The sequence below is a fragment of the Phyllobates terribilis genome, unplaced genomic scaffold (genome assembly GCF_046119375.1).
Source record: "Phyllobates terribilis strain yellow unplaced genomic scaffold, ASM4611937v1 Scaffold_1__5_contigs__length_1240528914, whole genome shotgun sequence".
NCBI classification, from domain to species: Eukaryota; Metazoa; Chordata; class Amphibia; order Anura; family Dendrobatidae; genus Phyllobates; species Phyllobates terribilis.
In genome coordinates, this window is record NW_027362761.1 from 759,631,410 (window position 1) to 759,648,064 (window position 16,655).

The 16,655-nt window shown below is 45.1% G+C and overlaps 1 protein-coding gene across 1 annotated transcript in view; it reads right to left on the minus strand.

The window, feature by feature from the left end:
* Positions 1–6,457, minus strand: part of TEKTIP1 (tektin bundle interacting protein 1) — a 43,921-nt gene extending 37,464 nt beyond the window's left edge. Inside the window, exon 1 of the mRNA XM_073655190.1 lies at positions 6,310–6,457. Within this exon, the coding sequence (XP_073511291.1) occupies positions 6,310–6,383 (74 nt within the window). The 5' untranslated portion in view covers positions 6,384–6,457. The remainder of the gene's footprint in view (positions 1–6,309) is intronic.
* Positions 6,458–16,655: the final 10,198 nt, after the last annotated feature.

Genomic DNA, 16,655 nt, shown 5'->3' on the forward strand with positions numbered 1-16,655 from the left:
AAGAGCTCACATATTACAAAAGAGAGAGAGGACCCCACTGACCATAAGAGCTTACAATCTACGAGAGAGAGGAACCCGTTGACTATAAGAGCTTACAATCTACAGTAGGTATATAAAATGGCATGTAAAAGTTTGGGCACCCCTGGTCAAAATTACTGTTATTGTGAACAGTTTGGCAAGTTGAAGATTAAATTATCTCTAAAAGGCCTGAAGTTAAAGATGACACATTTATTTTGTATTTTAGGGAAAAATATATATATATAGTCAGTTTTTTTCATTTTAAAAATCACAACAAGGAAAATGGGCCAATGCAAAAGTTTGGGCAACCGTGGAGATTTGTGTGCTCAGGTGACTTTGACCAAAGTTTCAGACCTTGATTAGCATGCTATGGCTTGCCTTAATTAGCCTGTTATGGCTTGTTTACTATCATCGTTAGGAAAGGTCAGGTGATGCAGATTTCCCAGCTTTATAAAAACCCAGCCTGCTCTAACCTTGTGGCAAAAAACAGCAGCCGTGAGTTATTCTAAGCATCTGTCTAGCACTCTGAAAATGAAAATGGTGGAGGCCCACTAAACAGGAGAAGGCTATAAGAAGATACCAAAGCATTTTCAAGTTGTCCTTTCCTCAGTGCAAAATGTAATAAAAAAATGGTAGTTAACAAGAACAGTGGAGGTCAAGATAAGGTCTGGAAGACCAAGAAAAATTTCAGTGAGAGCTGCTTGTAGGATTGCTAGAGAGGCAAATCAGAACCCCTGCTTGATTGCAAAAGATCTTCAGAAAGATTTAGCAGACTCTGGAGTTGTGGTACATTGTTCTACTGTTCAGAGATACCTGCACAAATATGGCCTTTATGGAAGAGTCACCAGAAGAAAACCTTTACTGCGTTCTCACCATAAAATTCAGCATCAGACGTATGCAAAGAAACATCTAAACAAGCCTGATTCATTTTGGAAACAAGTCCTGTGGACTGATGAGGTTAAAATAGAACTCTTTGGCCACAATGATCAAAGGTATATGTGGAGGAAAAAAGGGCACAGAATTGCAGGAAAAGAGCATCTCAACAAACATTAAGCATGTGGATGGATGAATCATGTTTTGGGGTTGTGTTGCAGCCAATGGCAAGGGAAACATTTCACGGGTAAAAGGAAAGAATGGATTAAATGAAATTTCAACAAATTCTTGATGCAAACATAACACCATCTGTAAAAAAGCTGAAGTTGAAAAGAGGATGGCTTCTACAAATGGATAATGATCCTAAACACACGTCAAAATCCAAAATGGACTACCTCAAAAGGCGCAAGTTGAAGGTTTTACAATGGTCCTCACAGTCCCCTGATTTGAATATCATTGAAAATCTGTGGCTAGATCTCAAAATAGCAGTGTATGCAAGACAACCCAGGAATCTCACAGAACTGGAAGAATTTTACAAAGAAGAATGGATGAAAATTCCTCAAACAAGAATTTAAAGACTTGTCTGGCTACAAAAAGTGTTTACAAGCTGTGATACTTTCAAAAGGGGGTGCTACTAGGCACTAACCATGCAGGGTGCCCAAACATTTGCATAGGCCCATTTTCCTTTTTGTAATTTTTAAAATGTAAAAGATGACAATATATTTTTGTTTGCCTAAAATACAAAGGAAATGTGTCATCTTTGACTTAGGCCTTTTTTATGGTCAGCAGGTTCTTCTCTCTCTACAGTGGCATGTAAAAGTTTGGGCACCCCTGGTCAAAATTACTGTTATTGTGAACAATTAAGCAAGTTGAAGATGAAATGATCTCTAAGGGTATGTGCACACGGTGCGGATTTGCTGCGGTTTTGACACTGCAGAATTTCTGCACCTTTTCCGCACCCAATATGCAAATTAGGTTACTTGCGGTTTTTGGTGCGGTTTCTAGGCTAAGTGCCCACGTAGCGTTTTTCAAGCGTATATGCTGCGGAATTTCCGCAGCGTAAACGCTTGTTAAACGCTAGGTAATCCGCCCCCCATGGTCCCCAAGGGGATTCCGCAAGTTCTATGCCCATGCTGCGGATTTTTCCGCAGTGTTTATGCTGCGCTCAAAAATCCGCAGAATGTTCATTAATTTTGCGGAAGCACGGCGTAATCGCCGCCATTGACTTGCATTGAGACGCACATAATCCGTGTCAGTACATTTGTACTCACGGATTATATGCGTTTCAATGTGCGGATGGTACCCAGTTCTGGAGGAGAGGAGACTCTCATCCAGACCTGGGTACCTGGGTACCATTGTACCTGTAAAAAAATGAATAAAATAAAAAATAAAGTTTATATTCACCTTCTGACGGCCCCCGGTCTCCTTCCCTGTGCTTGCGGGCAGGACTGTAGGACCTGCGGTGATGTCACAATCATGTGACCGCAGGCCCTTCAGTGCAGTGTCCTGCGATCAGCTGGCAGACAGGAGCGAGCGCAGCTACACATGCCGGGCCATCAGAGGGTAAGTATAGGTTTATTTTTTTATTTTTAAACATTCTTTACAGTCACACTATATAAATCCATGCCAGTTGCATGGATTTATATAGTGTGACCTAGTTGTCAAGCACTTTCCAAGTGATGCTAAAATCGCCTGGAAAGCGCTTGTCAATCCGCATGCAGAAACGCATGTGAATAACGCTTCAAATCCGCATGTATTTGGCAGGAAAAACGCATGCACAATCTGCATGTGTTTTTTCTGCCAGGGAGATGCAGAAATGCTGCAGAAATTTTCTGCTTCATTTCTGCATTGTGGGCACATAGCCTTAGGCTGTGTGCCCACGTAGCGTTTTTCAAGCGTTTATGCTGCGGAATTTCCGCAGCGGAAACGCTTGTAAAACGCTAGGTAATCCGCACCCCATGGTCCCCAAGGGGATTCCGCATGTTCTATGCACATGCTGCGGATTTTTCCGCAGCGTTTATGCTGCGTACAAAAATCCGCAGCATGTCATTTAATTTTGCGGAAGTGCAGCGGAACTCCCGCCATTGACTTGCATTGAGACGCACAGAAACCGCGACTGTACATTTTTACAAGCGGCTTCTATGCGTCTCTATGTGCGGATGGTACCCAGTTCTGGAGGAGAGAAGACTCTCATCCAGACCTGGGTACCATTGTACCTGTAAAAAAAGAATAAAATAACAAATAAAGTTTATATTCACCTGTCCGGCGTCTTCTCTCTGAATGCCAGCAGCGCTGAAGGACCTTCGGTGACGTCACAGTCATGTGACCGCAGGCCCTTCACCGCTCTGTCTCGCGATATGCCGGCAGCCGGGAACCAGCCAGGAACGAGCGCTGCTGCACACGCCGGGGCCTCGGGGGTGAGTATAGCTTTATTTGTTTTAATTTTTACGGTTCACACTGTATAAATCAGGGGTCTCAAACACGCGGCCCGCGGGCCGCATGCGGCCCCTGAGGCTGCTTTATGTGGCCCGCAGGCACAGACCCCTTGACGATCCCGACCTGGTCCAGGAGGAGCCGCTGACAGCAGCGCTGAATTGCCACACACAGAGACTGTCTCCCAGCACAGCATTTCCAATGACAGCCGCCGGCCAATCAGAGGCCAGCAGCTGATATCTGCGTGTCGGCGCAGCGAGTATGACGTCATTGCCATATGCAGATGTCAGCTGCTGGCCTCTGATTGGCCGGCGGCTGACATTGAAAATACTGTGCTGGGAGACAGTCTCTGTGCGGCAATGCAGCGCTGCTGTCGGCGGCTCCTCCTGGACCAGGTCGGGATCGTCAAGGGGTCGGACTCTGTGGTGCCTGCGGGCCACATCTGCAGGAAGGCCGCCGAGGGAACGGAGGACAGGTGAGAATCATCTTTTTTTTTTTCTATTTTATGTGTGTGAAGAACAGCACAGGGGGCACATAGCCACAAGAGGGGACCTGGATGGGGCACAGAGCCACAAGAGGGGACCTGGATGGGGCACAGAGCCACAAGATGGGGACCTGGATGGGGCACAGAGCCACAAGAGGGGACCTGGATGGGGCACATAGCCACAAGATGGGGACCTGGATGGGGCACAGAGCCACAAGAGGGGACCTGGATGGGGCACATAGCCACAAGATGGGGACCTGGATGGGGCACATAGCCACAAGATGGGGACCTGGATGGGGCACAGAGCCACAAGAGGGGACCTGGATGGGGCACATAGCCACAAGATGGGGACCTGGATGGGGCACATAGCCACAGGATGGGGACCTGGATGGGGCACATAGCCACAGGATGGGGACCTGGATGGGGCACATAGCCACAAGAGGGGACCTGGATGGGGCACATAGCCACAAGATGTGGACCTGGATGGGGCACAGAGCCACAAGATGGGGACCTGGATGGGGCACATAGCCTCAAGATGTGGACCTGGATGGGGCACAGAGCCACAGGATGGGGACCTGGATGGGGCACATAGCCCCAAGATGGGGACCTGGATGAGGCACATTAGTACAAGATGGGCGCCAGGATGGGGAACGTTGCCACAGGATGGGGACCTGGATGGGGCACATAGCCACAGGATGGGGACCTGGATGGGGCACATTAGTACAAGATGGGGACTTGGATGGGGAACATTACTACAAGATGTTTTCCATTATTACTATATGATGCTAATTGTAAGACAATATTACTGTATGTGGCCAATTGGGGGAAATAAAATTGTAAAAAAAATAAAAAATAAAATAAAGCATGAAAAAATATTGGGCACTAAAAATGCTGTTTTATATGTAAACTAAAGTAAACACAAAAAAGTGCACGTTTATTATCGCCACATCCATAACGACCCGAGCTATAAAAAAATAAACACGGCAAAAATGTTCAAAAGGTGTATACAAAAAAAATGGTATCACTAAAAATGTCACATTGAACAAAGAATGCGGCCCCCCAAATTCAAATTTTTTCCATGTGCGGCCCATATACCCAGCCGAGTTTGAGACCCCTGGTATAAATCCATGCTATTTGCATGGATTTATACAGTGTGACCTAGTTGTCAAGCACTTTCCAAGTGATGCTATCGCCTGGAAAGCGCTTGTCAATCTGCATGCGGAAACGCATGTGAACCCGCATGTGGATCCGCATGTATTCTGCAGGAAAAACGCATTCACAATCTGCATGCGTTTTTTTCTGCCAGGGAGATGCAGAAATGCTGCAGAAATTTTCTGCTTCATTTCTGCATTGTGGGCACATAGCCTTACATGCGGTTTTGCCGCATGCGTTTTTTGATTCAGTTTTTATGCATGCATTTTTCATGTCGTCATGTTGAAATTAAAGATTAGTTTTTTTTTAAACAAACTTTATTGATCATCATGTAGCGTTATCGTGTGCGTTTCCGCTGCGGAAACGCACACAAAACACACATGCGGTTTTTACGCATGCGGATTTTCCTCATCTAATGCAAGTCTATGAGGAAAATCCGCATGCGTTTCCACAAGAGAAATAGACATGCTGCGGATCTGAAAAACTCACCTCATGTCAGTTTCCGCGGGTGCACGGGGACACATAGTGGACATGAGATTTCTAGAAATCCCATCCACTATACTGTAACATCTGGCCGCTGCGGTTTTGATGCAGCATAAAAACACAGCATCAAAACCGCAGCAAATCCGCACCGTGTGCACATACCCTAAGAGCTTACAATCTACAGGAGAGATATAAAGAGAAAGGACCCCACTGACCATAAGAGCTTACCCTACAGAAGAGAGAAAGAGATAAGACCCCGTTGACCAGAACAGCTTGCACTCTACAAGAGAGCGAGAACCCCATTTATCATAACAGTTTACACACTACAGAAGACAGAAAACCCTACTAAGCATAAGAGCTTACACTCTACAGGGAAAATAGAGGACCTTGCTGACCATAAGAGCTTACACTCTACAGAAGAGAAACACTGAACCAGTGACTTTGCAGATGGAAAACTACTCTACTGTACAATCTGTGCTCCACTGGAACGGCTGATCTGTGATGGCCCCGGTACTGACCATTACTGTACTGCTAGATGTCATAGCTGGAGGGCATTTTTCAGCAATGCACAATTACGTTAGCCTGCTTTCTGACTCTTCAGCAGTGTGGGAAATATTGCCAGGCAAGGTTCTTTTTATTTATTTTTTTTGCGAATGAAATCACAAAATGTTTACATTTGTGTGAAACTGCGAATTTCAGGAAATTTGACTGGATCTCGATCCTCCACAATTCTATCTGCTCATCTCTAGACTCTATCCTTACCCACAGTCATCACAAAACATAAATATCAAAGCTTGCAACTAAACTGTTGATGTTGACGCATCCTAATATATCTGTTATTAGCCATCTGCATTTTTTCCTCTTACCTATTTATGGATTTTGGAAATTCTGTTTCCAGCGACCTGCACGACACAACATTTTCCCCTATAGGCAGCTCCATGCTAGTGACAGTGATCTCGCGCAGACAATGTGAGGCCCGTGAATGTTACTAGTTATGTATTGTGTTCTACAATGCTCACCATGGCAACCACAATGGTTACTAGGCGCAGTAACAAGAGCACTCAGAGCCTGGATTTACTACTGCCGCTTTATGACCAGGAGGCTACATGTCACTCAGAATGCTGCTATCTACTCTGCATGTAATAAAACCTTTAACTAGTTAATGTGTTATTCCCAGAATCGCTTTATTTTTCACAAAGTACTGTAAATACATACTTATTACTAATATACAGACAAAGCCAACATAACGTTTCTTTTTTGTACCTTTGTGTCTTTTTTACAAAATAATAAGCACCCAGCGCCTTTTTAGACGAATGATCCCAGAAAATCCAAGGTTTCTTAAAACATCCGTTTATTTCTTTATATTAAAAACAGGTAACAAGAAGGTCAGGCAGTTTGGATACACTCATAATTGCAAAAAAGGCATAGAAAGCAACATGTTTTGACCCAAACAGGTCTAAGGCTATGTGCCCACGTTGCATTTATGAAGCAGAAAATTTCTGCTGCATAAATGCAAGTCCTCTCCCGGAAAAACGCATGCGGAATTCCGCACGCGTTTATCGCGCATTTTTCGCGCATTTATCACGCGTTTTCCACATGCGGAATTGCCTTGCGTTTTTTATGCATTGGACAAAGGCAATTCCGTTTGCGGAAACGCAAAATTAAATGACATGCTGCGGATTTTTGAACGCGGCATAAACGCTGCGGAAAAATCCGCAGCATGTGCATAGAACTTGCGGAATCCCATTGGGGACCATGGGGTGCGGATATACATGCGTTTTTCAAGCGTTTACGCTGCGGAAATTCCGCAGCATATACGCTTGAAAAATGCTACGTGGGCACACAGCCTTAATCATGGAGTTGCATCTGTATGTCTGTTTAAAAGTCTTATAAAGAAGTCCAAGTTTCACAATTTCTTTCCGGGGGAAAGGAACCGCCCCTTTCCGGCCCAGTTGGAGTCCTCATCACCTGTGTTTCATTAGTCCCTGTTCTCATTAGTTTGGGCAATCTGCCTACTATTTTACACCAGTTTCATGTTATACATAGATCACCTCTGTACAACATATAAAAGCAAAATGATAAACATTCACACAATAAATGAATAAAAACTATCTGTATGCATGCCCTCTATTTCTATTTTCCTATTTTTTAACCCATAAGGAACAATGACCACATATTGAAGCGTTTAGATCTGCCTCCTTTAGAATTTAATACCACTGACACTCTGCAGCTATATGCAGCGGTTTAATGCTGATTACTGCTGCATTCATTATATACAATGTCCTATGCATTACTTATCCATCTGTCTATCACTGTGAGGCTATGTGCCCACGATGCAGAATTGAAGCGGAAAATTTCCGCTACATTTCTGCATGTCCTTGCCAGTGAAAACGCATGCGTTTTTGAAGCGTTTTGACATGCGGATTTGCCATGCGTTTTTCTAATGCACTGAGTAGGCAAATCCGCATGCGTAAACACACAAATAATGGACATGCTGCGGACTTTTCCGCACATAAAATCCGTCACGGAAAAATACGCAGCATGGGCTCAGAACATGCAGATTGTCATTGGGGACCATGGGGCACGTATTACCAAGTGTGGTAAAAGCGTTTCCGCAGCAGAAATTCCGCAGCAAAAACGCTTGAAAAACGCATCGTGGGCACGCCGCCTTATACACATGCAATTTCACTCAGAAATTTTCATCTCTATGTGACCTTGTGTGCATCCAGCTTCACACATCAGAATGGGCAGTCCTATTCTTACACTACATTTTTCAGCAGCACTTGCTTCTTCTGAGTGCAGCAGACCTATCCCTACTCTCCTGTGTACATCTGATGCCAACCGAGTGCAGTCCAATGTTTTCCACAGACTCACTGACTTGCTTGGCTGAGCGCGATCCAATAATCGGATCTAACTCGGGCATGCAGCATTTGGACTGGCTCGGTCTGAAAAATTGAACATGTACATAGCCCCATAGAGTAACATTTGATCCGGGTGTGATCCGATGTTTTGTCGGTTCGCACTCGGACTGAAAATACGGTCATGTGCACGAGACCTAACAGAAGATAACAAAGGTCTACAAAAAATATTTTTTGTAATCATTGCAGTTGACCTTGTACTTTTCTGAATCATTTTTTTTGTTCTGATTTAAAAAATGTATATAGTTTTACTGTAGCAGGTATAGTTTCCACGGAGCAGCATCATTATTATAAGGTATAGGAAATATACTGGCGACATTAAGAAAACAGTAATCTACATATCAGAATAAAATGCTTCACCTTACAAAATAGTTTTTATTGAACCAAAATAATTTCACATGCAAAATAGAAACCAAAATATGAGCAAAAATTAAAAGTGCATTAAACTGTCGTTGATACGATTTTTCAGGGTTGTCCCTATATAACATCCAACAGTAATCTGCCATCATTGAGTCATTCCAAAAACCCTGGTAGCGGTGTTCCATTACTTTAATGTCCTGGTGAAACCGCTCACCTTGTTCATCGCTTACATCCCCAAGATTTGGAGGGAATAAAACTAAATGTGAATGCAAAAAGTGCATTTTCAGAGACATGCGACATCCAAGACACTGGTATGCATTTAGCAGTTCCTCAACATCTTCAACATATTCTGGAGATTTATTTTTTCCTAAGAAGTTTTCACAGATCCACTTGAAGCTTTTCCAAGCTCTCAATTCCTCATCATTCAGGCTAAGTGCCAACGTAGCGTTTTTCAAGCATATATGCTGCGGAATTTCTGCAGCATAAACGCTTGTTAAATGCTAGGTAATCCGCCCCCCATGGTCCCCAAGGGGATTCCGCAAGTTCTATGCCCATGCTGCGGATTTTTCCGCAGCGTTTATGCTGCGCTCAAAAATCCGCAGCATGTCCATTAATTTTGCGGAAGCGCGGCGTAATCGCCGCCATTGACTTGCTTTGAGACGCATATAATCCGTGTCTGTACATTTGTACTCACGGATTATATGCGTTTCAATGTGCGGATGGTACCCAGTTCTGGAGGAGAGGAGACTCCCATCCAGACCTGGGCACCATTGTACCTGTAAAAAAAAAGAATAAAATAAAAAATAAAGTTTATATTCACCTTCCGACGGCCCCCGGCCTCCTTCCCTTTGCTTGCGGGCAGGACTGAAGGACCTGCGGTGACGTCACAGTCATGTGACCACAGGCCCTTCAGTGCAGTGTCCCGCGATCAGCTGGCAGACAGGAGCGAGCGCAGCTATACACCCCGGGCCATCGGAGGGTAAGTATAGGTTTATTTTATTATTTTTAAACATTTTTACGGTCACACTATATAAATCCATGCCGGTTGCATGGATTTATACAGTGTGACCTAGTTGTCAAGCACTTTCCAAGTGATGCTAAAATTGCCTGGAAAGCGCTTGTCAATCCGCATGCAGAAACGCATGTAAAAACGCTTCAAATCCGCATGTATTTGGCAGGAAAAACGCATGCACAATCTGCATGCGTTTTTTCTGCCAGGGAGATGCAGAAATGATGCAGAAATTTTCTGCTTCATTTCTGCATCGTGGGCACATAGCCTTTGGCTATATGCCCACGTTGCATTTATGAAGCAGAAAATTTCTGCTGCATAAATGCAAGTCCTCTCCCGGAAAAACGCATGCGGAATTCCGCACGCGTTTATCGCGCATTTTTCGCGCGTTTATCACGCGTTTTCCACATGCGGAATTGCCTTGCGTTTTTTATGCATTGGACAAAGGCAATTCCGCTTGCGGAAACGCAAAATTAAATGACATGCTGCGGATTTTTGAACGCGGCATAAACGCTGCGGAAAAATCCGCAGCATGTGCATAGAACTTGCGGAATCCCATTGGGGACCATGGGGTGCGGATATACATGCGTTTTTCAAGCGTTTACGCTGCGGAAATTCCGCAGCATATACGCTTGAAAAATGCTACGTGGGCACACAGCCTTAGAGTTCCTTCAAACACATCATCTCTCATAAACTCCCTGATGTGAGGACCAACAAATACCCCTTCCTTCAGTTTTGCTGGTGAAATGCTGGAGAATTTCTGTGAAATGTACTGGAACCCTTGTGAATTTGTCTTTTCCATGGCTTTCACAAAGTTTTTAATCAATCCCAACTTTATATGTAGTGGAGAAAGAAAGATTTTTGTTGGAGCAACTAAAGGATTATGCTGTACATTGTGTCTACCTGGAGCATAGATGTTTCTCTTTCCCCAATCTCGTCGAACATAATGCTCTACTGTATTTCTACTGTCCCATAAACACAAGAAGTAACAATATTTTGTGAAACCTCCTTGTGTGACGCCCCTGAGGGTTCAGTCGCCACAGAGGTACTGCACCTCACCCAGAGGTGTGGTGTCTCTCTTCTCTCAGGTAAGGAGGGAGTGCTGCTCAGAACCCCAAACACCTGCATCCAACATTACACTGCTCCAGGCCGGCAGTAGGGGCAACATGCAGAGCGCAGCTGCTGAGCCCTGATCCTGGCTGGAGTGGGGGGAACCCAAAGGTAGGGGGAACCAGTAGTGGGTGTGGGAGGAGGAAGTAGTTAGAGGGAGCACTTTGGTAGGAGTATAAGATAGGGAAGCCATCTTAGGGCGGTGGTGAGAGAGATAGTTCAGAGAAGCAGTTCAGAAGAACAGCTCAGGACAGTTCAGAAGAACAGTCCGGGAGCAGAGTCTCAGTAGGAGATCTGCTCCACAAGTAGGGCCAAGTCTGGGGACCCCGAAGGCTCCGTTTTGAGAAGGGATCCCAGGGGGTACGGCGAGTGCAGGAAGGCACCCGTGCGCCCCGCATCTGCCAGAAGACAGAGGGATCGTGGTCGCATTCTAGTCCCTTGAGGGTCAAGCAAGTCTGTGTAACTCCGACGGACAGGAGGGACTTCAGAGTACCCGAACAGGATTGAGAGTGGGCAGCGCAGAGCAGGAGGGAGAAAGACCAGTGTGAAGACGGTCAAAATAGGAACACGAGAAAGTGGGGTTCTGCCAGATATTCCCAAGTTGCCTGAGGAAGGATTGAACCCCTGCCCGACGCGGGAGGCCTGCACCTGTACAGTGCACCTGTGGACTATCTGAGGAATTGTGAGTAAAATCTCGGATGACTGCACTGTACTGCCTCCGTCCATTCTTTCATCGTCGCCATTGTTCCCCCTGCACTACAACGCCCAGCGCAACCCACAACCCACGCTCACTCACTTCACTGCCCTGAGGCCTGCTCCACCTGTGGGGAGCCGTCCCATCACAAGCTGCCCTAACATCTGCCTCAGAGGACTGTTGCAGTGCTGGTGATCCTCACCAGACACCACAGGTGGCGTCACGAACTCTCTAAAAGTAATTCCCCTTTTGTTGACCGCCATGGGCCACGGGCCGGGCCAGCCACCGTGATATCCCCCGGCGACCAGAGGCCTGGCTGCCGAGTACCCCACGGCCCTGGGGGCGAGTCACTTGCATTCCCATTAGCAGACCAATTACTTTCAAATCTCCACTGATATTCCATTGATGATGCTTATATTGTATAGCATCCAAAACAACTGACAGATTTTCATAACTTTCCTTTAGATGACATGAGTGAGCAATAGGGAGTGATGGTTTCATATTTCCATTGTGAAGGAACACTGCTTTCAAACTTCTCTGGGATGAGTCATCGCCAATCTGCAACAAAATACTCTTGATTCAGTTCTTCAAAGAGGCCATTCACATTGTTACAGTACACCATTGGTCCATCAACTGTATAAAATTGTGTTACACTGTTATTTCTGTTTCTGTAATAACACACTGACATCATCATGAAGAAGATTCCTCTGTTTCAACCTAGATGCTAGAAGTTCGGCTTTATCTTTTGACAATGACAGGTCTCTGATGAGATCGTTTAATTCGTTTAATTCATGTTGAGTAAAGCGTTCTGGCTGCTCCATCAGGTACATACTCATCTTGACTTGAGGTCTCCATGCCTTCACTAGTAGCTTCAGCTCCATATTCTACTATAATTTCATCCAATCCAGACAACGGTGGTACAGGAACTGGCAAGAGATCATCATGCGGAACTGGCCTAATCGCAGATTCATGTTCAGGGTAATTAATCTTATGTTCGTTCTTTGTAGAAAAGCCTTTCAGTTTGACAAAACAAAAGTAGCAGTCATCACTATGATTTTTGGGTTCTCTCCAAATCATGGGAACAGCAAAGGGCATAGCCACTTTTCTCATATTCAACCAGTCACGAAGACCATTTGAACAACTTGAGCATATCACATGAGGGGCCCAGCTTTTGTCTTGATCGCCAAGTGGACAGTTAAAGTACATCTGGTACATCATTTAAATATCATGAGTGATTGAACGTACTTGGCCTTTTGGTGTAAAAGAACCACACCCATAGCAGAACCTGTCCTGATACACTGTCAGGGCATTCTTCTCCTTTAAATCAGATCAAACAGTTCAAACAGTTCAATGGTGGTGACAAACTCAAAAAAAAAATGCGATGAGACAGTATGTAGATATTTCCCCAGAGATGACAGAGGCAGCTTGTATTTAGAACTGATTTTACTGAAGGTAATCTGGTAGATAACTATATACAGGTGTGAGGTAAGCGGGTCAGCCTATTCCTTACAGATGAACTCTTGCAGACAGGCAGTTTCTCAGTGTGGTATTGGCTGCTTTCAGGTTCTCTCTCTGTGGAGACCCTCACTCAGTTACACCTCAGTGTAAGAGGCCTGTAGAGGCCGGTCTCCTGTCACAGTCTCACATACCGGTCCTTGCTGCCATCACCATCCTTTTCTGACTGACTCAAATCTTACCACCTCATAACAGTTAGCTCCTCCCCATAACATGTGACTTTCCGAGAAGCCGTCATTGGCTGACTGCACTGTCAATACTCCTTCCCATAAAACTCACTAAAAACTTTACTGATGTTGTCCCTGTAAGAAAATTTACAATTAAGTACGACAAGCAAAGAAATGGGAATAACATAGAAAAACCACATACATTGAAAATGTAGAAATAACGTAATAACAAAAATGCTACTATATCAGAAACTTTATGTGATAGAGCAAAACTAAGCATATGTTTGGAATCAGCACATCAAACTCCATAAAACAGACATATTACCTTTGCTGATGATTTTTTTGTGTTGACCAGTGTAATCCTCTGCAACATTTGCAGTTTCACATCACTGGTCTCTCAGCAGCAATCAACACACAGCTCAACTAATCACAGTCCCGTTTTACAGTTTAACTCTTTTCACCCTTCCACACTGAACCCATCTTTAACCATATTATCCTTTCTGTCCTTTTATACACAGCCCCATCCTACAGTATATACAGTATTCCTTTCATCTCCCTGTGCACAAACTCACCCTGCAGTATATGGCTCCTTTTAGCCCCACCTGCAGTATATCTCTCCTCTCATCTATATACAGCTCCTACCTGCATTAAATCGCTCCACTTAAGCTGCATTTACAGTGAAAGATAATCGTGAATGAGTGTTATTAAGAACTCTTGTTTCACCATCATCTTTCAGTGTGAATTGGCTGAAATAATCTTTTGCACAGTGGGAAAGATTATCTCTGTAAACAGGACTTGCACTCGAGAACAATGGCAGACTATGTGCACTGAGCGATCTATTACAGATTGCTCAGTGTACATCATTTAATTTGGTCTGCCTGTATAAATAGGATATTAAATAACCGCCTATTGGTAAAAGTTTCAAATAAGATTCAAATAAAATAAAATTACAATTTTTAATTTTCCTCATCATGATACCACAAAATCACAGAAGGGATCAAAATAGCAATGAAAAGGAAGGGCTAAGCTTTCCAGAACTGCACAAAGGACACCCTTGCCAGATCCCAGTCTTTGACATCTCAGTGCCACACTTACAGTGTTTCACATACATGGATGATGTGGATAAAGAAGTGGCATTTCAAATATTCTGAAGAGAAATTTGAGCCCTTTTTGCCCAAAGTGTGGAATATGTACTGAATAGAGTGTGCCCTTATTGTAAAAAGAGGAGGAACTCATTCCACTACATTAGCTTCAGCATTAAAAGCCAAGATCTCATAGGCTGTCAGTATCAAAGGTTATGTAAGGTGCCCCAGCGAGGTAGTCGTGGGTGAGCTGTGGCCCCTGCTCACTCTGGCACCCTACAGACAATGTGTGCCCTCTCTCTGATGTGCTGCGGCGCATGTGGTGCTCTCCATTTACTTCAGACCATCTGGTCGCGTCTGTCTCCAGGCATTTCTCTTCTGGAACTAGGGCAGCAATAAATTCAGAGGACACGAGGTTCTTAACCATAACTGGGACTTTACTTGGGGAAGAGGAATATGTACAATATTTCCAGGCAGATATAATGGATAAGGCCTAATGGGTTGTCATCTTTCCCACAGGTACTGGAAACAACTTCAGCCCTGGTTCCCTCTTAAAGTGAAGCATCTCTGTTGCTCTATTCTATAGCCCTAGAGAATCTTCCTCACCAGTGACAGTATATGCGGATCCTAGTTCTCCCCACGTCCTAGCCTTGAGTCCTAGCTTCTTCTGCAGCCTGCAGACAGATTGTGCCCCCGGGTCCTCAGTACCTTTGTTGAGTTTCTCCGGCCGGCTAAGGGGACTCTTGTGGAGGGAATCTTCAGTCTGGTGATCCTACTGTCTGGGGTATGGGGCCCACGTCTGCTCTAGCAGCCAGTTATGCGAAGCCTGTCTGGCCTGTCCCAGGCACTACACAACACTGACTCATCATTTCCTGCTTCTGGAAACTAAGCAGAAATTTTCATAACATGCCCACCCTCTATGGGCTGTCCTCACACACAATTAACCCCTTCACTGTCTGCAATACTACTGGCAGACTTAACCTGACATCTGCACCCGGGACAGTGGCATCTTGTGGATGGTTACGAATACTACAGCCCACAAGGAAATATATCAGAAACAAAGCTTTATTCACATTCTATGCTTGATTATGGCACAAGGTTCCCCCTCTACTCTACTGGCTGGATTATCACAGCTAACCCCTTAACTGGACCTAACTGCAGCCCAGGGAGATTTAACTACCGGGAACATTCTCTTTTAACTCTTTCAGTGCCATAGGGAAGCTACGTCCTTCCCCACTACTACATTCCCCCACGCTTTAATGATGGTCGTCCTCAACCATACTAGGCAACCGATCACATATTAACACTTATAACATCATATCACATTACTAAAACATTTTAGTACAAGACTGGTCCTGAAGTCTTCTTCTTGTGTGGGGGCCGGTCCTTCTCGGTTAAGGGCCCTGGAACAGCAATCAGGACAGTTCATTGTCACAACGTTCAAAACGTTTCAAGAATACCGCTCCTCCTTGGTAAGGACCCCGGAAACACAGTGTCCATGTTCATTTTATTAATACAGGTTAACTCACCAACAACCCTTCATCTCCTTAAGGGCTGTATTCTGAGGCACACAGTCATGGGGAGCACCCCATGAGTCCTTTTCTTCCTGGCCCTAGTGGGGGTCACCGGTTCTTCCCGCTAGGCCGCAAGTCTCTTAGTGGCAGAGGACATCAATCTTCAAGGTGTGCCTCAGTCCTGCAAATTCCAGCAGGAAAAAAGGCGCAAATCAACCTTCAGCCGTCTGCGGCTACTTTCGGCCCACCTTGCCTCAAGAGTATCTTGAACAGTCCCTCCGATTCCTTTTAGAAAAAACAAACCGGCCTTTTGGCCACAAAGGTGAAACAGCAGTCCCTCTGATTATTTATGCAAAACAGTTCCCAACTTGAAAAAAAAAAGGGCAGTTTGCCCCTAGCAGACATTTTCACAGTCGCCTCACCTGAACAGTGTGAGATGGGTCCCTGCAAAACTTTTGAAATGGGGCTGGTTAGCCCTAGGCCATCTCCCCTTCACTTTTTCTTCCAGGCCTCCCTCTGCTCCTTCATGAAGGCAGCCCAGGCATTGGGGATGGGTGGTTCTCTCCATCCCCAGGGTTGGTCGGAGAACATACTGGGCCCGTGGTGTCCTTCCGCCAAAGTGGCGCTCCCGCAACCCACTTGAGTGGGACCATAGCTGGTCACTCAAAACTTCTGGACCACCTGGCCCGCCACTACTTCACGCCACTGTTCTCCCGGCGGCTTACAACGCTCAAATGGAGCCATCTCTTCCGGCTCCTGAGGCCTGCCATGGCCCCACTTTTCACTGGGTGGGGTCCACCCCGACTCACAATAGCTCGGTTTGTCAATCTTACCAATTCCAAT